The sequence below is a fragment of the Gymnoscopelus braueri genome (assembly GCF_963280865.1).
Source record: "Gymnoscopelus braueri genome assembly, chromosome: 13".
Lineage (NCBI taxonomy): Eukaryota > Metazoa > Chordata > Actinopteri > Myctophiformes > Myctophidae > Gymnoscopelus > Gymnoscopelus braueri.
In genome coordinates, this window is record NC_137615.1 from 7202349 (window position 1) to 7208320 (window position 5972).

The window sequence follows — 5972 nt, forward strand, 5'->3', positions numbered from 1 at the left end:
GGATCACACACTACGGGATTGTAGTAAAGATTATCAGGCTTGTGCCGGAGCAACGCAGAACTTCAGCGGGTGCACGATTATCATCATCTCTGTCGGGGTGGAAAACCTCATATGTCCAAAACTGTTACTTTTCAGCTGTTGGTGGAAAAAGTAATCAAATGTTTTACTTAAAGTTGTACAATGCAAAATCACAACTAACGATTTTTAGCAACCTCTGCTGGTCACTACCGTCACTGCATAGAATTTCCGTAATCCTCGATTACCCAGAATTCCATTCGTTTTCACCGGAAGCCGGAAGCGTTTCAAAAAGCGATCTTTTAATTGTTTTATACTATCTACGGATCGTTTCTCTTAGCCAGTGGAGCATTAGTTACCATGAGCTGTCCTTTCTTTTTCTGTTCTTTTTCGATCTTCTAATCCTACATTCTCTTAAAATCAGCGTGAGGTTCCTCTTTGTTATTAGCGCGATAGTTCCTGGCCAAACAGGAAACCGTTGCGGTAGTTCCTGGCCAAACAGGAAACCAGTGCATTTCCACCTCCGTTTTCCGGCTAGATGACGTCATTTCCCCGGGAAAGTCCCCCCAGTCCACGTTCAATATAAAATATATAAATAAAAAGCTTCCGGGGGTGAAATTCATGGAGTGGGTGTTGTGAAACTTTTGCCACTCACAAAAGATATACAATTTAACTTTAGTTTTGTTGAAAACGTTACCTAGTATGCCTTTAAGTAAAAATATCAATACTGCAATGTGGAAGTACTCTGTTACCAGTAAAAGTCCGGAATTCAAAATTTACCTGAGTAAAAGTACAAAAGTATTGGTATTAAAATGTACTCAAAGTACCAAAAGTAAAAATACAAAAATGTCTGAAAATAGCAGATCTACAAGCTCACAACGTGTCATGATGCAACGCGGTGTGTATAATGAGGGGGAAAAAAGAACCAAGATCCGAGTCACAAGCTCTTGTTAATACTTACCATTGGTTCAATATTTATAAAAAGCCACATTATATAAAACCACACATATTTTTGGGCGTGTCACATCATGGACAAACAATTTCAAAAACAGAAATAGAAAATTTGGGCCCAAGATTCCAGCCCAATCCGAGCCCCATTAACTTAAACCAATATAATACTATAAACCAATACTGTATGATTAAAAAAAAAATGGGCCTACTGGCAGTGTGCTGATCAGTCCAGCCGTGTGTGACATTGGCTCCTGAAATGCAGACACACCTGACCCTCTTATATACGGCTAGACTTTATTTTTTTGATATAATTTTATTTGCCCTTTTCATTTTAAAATACAGGACGTACATGACCACACACAGAACAGAAGACACAAAACAAAACAAAACAAAACATAACAAAAAAGAGACAAAAAACAACCACTATACATCAAAACAAGCCCTTCCCACCCTTACGGGTCCATTTGGTTCCATTTGTACACTATCAGAGTTACACACCTGTAAGGGGCCATATGAAACCCCCTCAAGGAACTATGAGGGTCCCTGGACCACACTTTGAGACCCACTGGTGTAGCAGAGTGTTTCCAGTAAGCCAACATGCACAATATCAGCACCCTGACTCTGTTTCACCAGAATGGAACAGAGCCTTCATTAGTTATCATTGGTAACACCTGGAAGAAAACAACAAGGAAGCAAGGAAGAGGCCCAACTTCTGTCCAATATGGCTGCTGTGGGGACAGGAAGTCACAGAAAATCCTGAGTGTTGTCAAAAAAAAGATTTCCAAAAAGAGGCAAGCTTTGGGTAGGAATAAAAAAGTGTGTGTGTGGTCTGCAGGGGAATGGACTGGAGGCACCTGAGACGAGTCATTTGTTTCTGGAAATAATCTACTGAGCTTAGCCCTAGTGTAATGGATCATATGAACCACTCTCAGCTGAATAAGGCACATACGAGCGCAGGCACAGGAGGAGTTAATCCTAGACAGTGCGTCGGCCCAATAATCCTCGCTCAACTCGGTCCCAAGTTCACCCTCCCATGTACCCCTCAACCCAGAGAGAGAAGTTGTCCTAAAGGAGGTAAGAGCCACTGTATATTGATGAAATGTTAAACAGGGCATCTGATCAGGAACCTTTATTTGTTTCTTTGTTTCTTTGCATGTTTTAAATTGTTTGATTGATGATATACAGGGGGTTGTTTATTATGTTTGCTGTTTGGTTTTGGTATGTATTGTTGGTTGATGTCTTATGTTGCACTGCAAGTGGCTGAGCGGGAACGGTATTTCACATTCTTTATGTTTTAAATGGACAAATAAAGTGATTCTGATCGTATTATGTAGACAAAGTTAAAAAAAAAAGAACAAAAGAAAAACATGTTGAACAAGCTGTACCTGTCAAACTGTATTTGTCACCAAGAAAAAAAAAGAGGGAAAAAAAGAGAAAAGAATGTACATTGTTTCTGTAAAAGGAACAGTGTGCTGAGATGTATTTACACATGTGTGTTCCCCGCCTATCTTCACAGAGATCATCTCAGAGGAGTGAGAGCCGAGTACAAACGGAGAGGTAAATAAAGCCTCATTTATACTCTGTAGTATACATGTTGACGCGTCATTATTAGCTTGATGATCAATTTGTTTGCAAGTCACACCGTCGTGCAAGGGAGTGTGAATGTAGTTTTAAATGAACCATCCAGTCCTCTCAGGTCGTGCTTGCGACAGGTGTGCTTTCTGAACCGAGTCACAACTACATGTAGAAGAAGCAGTGTTCATTTTTTATTATGCACCACATGTCTGGAACAAACTCCCAGAAAACTGCAGTCTGTTCTTTTGAATCGAGCTAAAAGCCTCTCTGTTTGCTTTTGTCTTTTACTGAGGTTTAAAATCATTTCCTTTCATTTACATTTGAATTGGATTCAAAAGTCCTTTTACTGTGATTCTTTTGCACTTCCTTTAATACTTTGTGTCTCAATAGCTCAACGCTCTAATAGGTTTATATATAAAGCAATTTGAATTGGGTTGTTACTGAAATGTGCAAGACAAATCAACCTGCATTATTGCCTTGTGGTGGTTAGTCAGTAGTATCCATCTGCTCCTCCGGGGCTGTTGTCTGGTCTTCCAGGTCTGGGCTTCCCGGCCTGGCCTCTGTCCCCTCCTGATCGTCGACTGGCCCATTCTCCGCCGTCTTCTCCTCTTCCTTAGGAAGAGGCTCCACCTTGGGCTTGGGTTTGTACAGCACGGGGTAACAGGAGGAGTGGATCTCCCTGGTTTTGGCCTGGATATCCGGGACCCTGACGGCAGGCTCCAGCATCGGGTCCTGTTTGCTCTGCTGGCTCATCTTGCTTTTGCTCCACGCCATGGCCTCCTTCAGCTGCTGCTCCGCCCGGCTCACCTCCACCTCGTCCAGGTGCTCGTGCCGCTCGTCCTTCGCCTTGTACGCTTCGACGCTCTTCATGTACCGCTGGATCTGTTTGCCGAGGTCCTTGAAGGCCTTGGTTCTCTCCTCGGCCTCCGCGTGTCTCTCCCGAATAGGATGGCCCAGTTTCTTCAGCTCGGCCAGCTTGTCGACGTAAGCGTGTTTGGATAGGTCCTCTCCGTCCTCGTACAGCCACGTCTCGGCGTCCTCCAGCTTGGACACCAGCGCGTCTCTGTCGGCCTCGCTGACGAACTTCTCCAGCGCGCCGTGGACCTCGTGTCTCATCTCGTAGATGTACTCCTCCACGTTGTTCTTGGCGTCTTTCTTCTCCTTCTCCAGCTTGTCCTGCATGATCATCTTGGCCTCGTTCTCCACAAACAGATTGAGCGCTTGGCCGTCCAGCTGCCAGTGCAGAGTGCTCTCCACGGGCAGATCCACCGTCTTCGTCCTCACTTTGGGCTTCTTGGCCTGCGGGGGGGACTGGGTTGCCTTCTCCTGCTTAGCCCCGTCCTCCGTTGATGTCTCCAAGTCCTCCGTTTCTGGCTGCTTTGCTCCGACGTTGTCACACTGCGATGTCCTGTCCTCCTGGTGCTCCACCTGCGTTTCGTTCTCTTCGTCTTTCACGGCCTGCTCCGCCTCGAAGGGCTCCTCGCCCTCGGCGGCTTTGAGGACCTTGACAAGCGAGGCGCTGATCACGCTGAACACCCCGTGTCCTGTGACCCGTACTTTCAACCTAACCTTTGAAGTCTCCCCGGACTCCTCAGGTGACTCGTTCTGGATCAGGAACTGACCTATAGTGGCGGTTGGGTACGGCAGCGCTTTAGAGTCATTATAGTAGGCTTCCAGCGAGAAGGGCTCTCTCCGGTTGAAGGTGAGGGTGAGGACCTTAGAGAAGGGGGAAGCGTGGTTCTTGGGGAACACCTCACATTCGGCCAGTTCCTCCTCCCCGGCCGATGGGTTCCACCTGAGGGAGATGGGGTACAGGACAACGTCTGCGATGGAGAAATCTTTGACTCTGATGGCGGGCGACAAGATGGCGCATTGCACGGCACAGCCTCTGGCCACGGCTTCGTCCGCATTGAGGGTGGTGCTCAGAAGCTCCTTGCCAAAGAACTTGCTGATGCGATCTTTTACAGCTGGCATCCTGGAGGCTCCGCCTACAATCTCCACCGCATAAACGTCTTCCATCTTCACCTTGGCTTGTTCCATCACTGTGTGCAGGGGTCCATCCACTTTGGCCACCAGCCCTGCACACATGTCTTCAAACTGGCTCCTGTTAAGTTTGCCGGACACGTCGATGTCGTTCATGAAGCACTCGATGTTGAGGGGCAGGTCAGACAAGGTGGTGCTCATCTGATGCTTCAGCTTCTCGCACTCCTGGTGGAGACGGGCCAGCGCCCGTGGATTTGACCTGATGTCCAGCTTGTACTTACTTCCAAACTCCTGGCAAAAGTGGCTCACCAGGGCCTCATCAAAGGCCTTCCCGCCAAGCTCCGAATCGAACGCAGAGGCCAGGATCTTGAGCTTTCCATTGTTGAAGGCGCACACCGACACCTGGTAGCCGGAGTGTCCCAGGTCCACGAACACCACCATCCTGGGCTTCTCCTCGGGTCCCGGAAGGTCCTGCTTGTAGAAACCATAAGCCAGGGCCACCGCGGTCGTGTCATTCATGAGTCTTAAACAGTTGAGCCCCGCGATCTGAGCCGCGTCCATGACGGACCGCCTCTCCGCGTCGGTGAAGTAGCCCGGGACGGAGATGACACAGTCGACCACCGGTTTACACAGCGCGCTCTCCGCGGTCTCCTTCAGCTTGGTCAGCAGCATGGCGCTGACCTGCTCGACGCTGAACACCGTCTCCTCCTCCATGTACATGACCTTGATGCCGGTCGAGCCAGTGGGCATCTGCACCAGCTCGTACATCAGGCCGGACTTGGCCGACTGGACGTAGGGGTCGGAGAACGGCCTGCCGTGGAGACGCTTGAAGCCCTGGGCCGTGTTCTTGCAGTTGCTACCGGAGGCAATCTGGCTTTTGGCGACCGCTCCTATCGTCCGATTCCGCGGTCCGAAGGACACGAATGATGGGGTGCTTCGCTCGCTGATGTCGTTAACGACCGTCTCGATCCCTCCAGAACGTGTTACAGCTATGTAGGACCGCTGATAGCCCAGGTCAAATCCCACCACTGACATCTTCCACAGCGATATCCCTTATTCTAGCTAAAGAGCGGGTATAATGGTTGTGTATGAAGTAACTGTTGCCCGCTGCGTTATGCAGGTTTTCTGTGTTTATAATGCACAGTAACAAACCACAGGCTGGTCTACCACCCAATGTTTCACGTTCCTCGGACAAAGTGAAGCCAGCCTTCGAGGCATCTTCCGGGACCTTATATTGGGCGACTGAGAGCTGAGATTAACACTTAACACAAACCGTTGTCTAACAATGCCGATTTGCACAGTGTCTGTCAGTTGGCAGTGGTGGAAAGTAACTACAGTAATAATATTTCATCGATGTCGGGCAGAAACCTCTTATCATAATTATTTTAACCTTTTTTGTTTTCTCGTAAGTTAATGCCCTACTTTATCATACTACACTGTCACACAAA

General features: G+C 47.9%; 1 protein-coding gene across 1 annotated transcript; it reads right to left on the reverse strand.

Moving 5' to 3' along the window:
- Positions 1-3027: 3027 nt before the first annotated feature.
- On the reverse strand, positions 3028-5559 carry LOC308099374 (heat shock 70 kDa protein 4-like; the record flags this gene model as incomplete). Its single annotated transcript, XM_080448118.1, has 1 exon — positions 3028-5559. The coding sequence occupies one exon, from the start codon at positions 5557-5559 to the stop codon at positions 3028-3030; it is 2532 nt and encodes an 843-aa protein (XP_080304244.1).
- Positions 5560-5972: the final 413 nt, after the last annotated feature.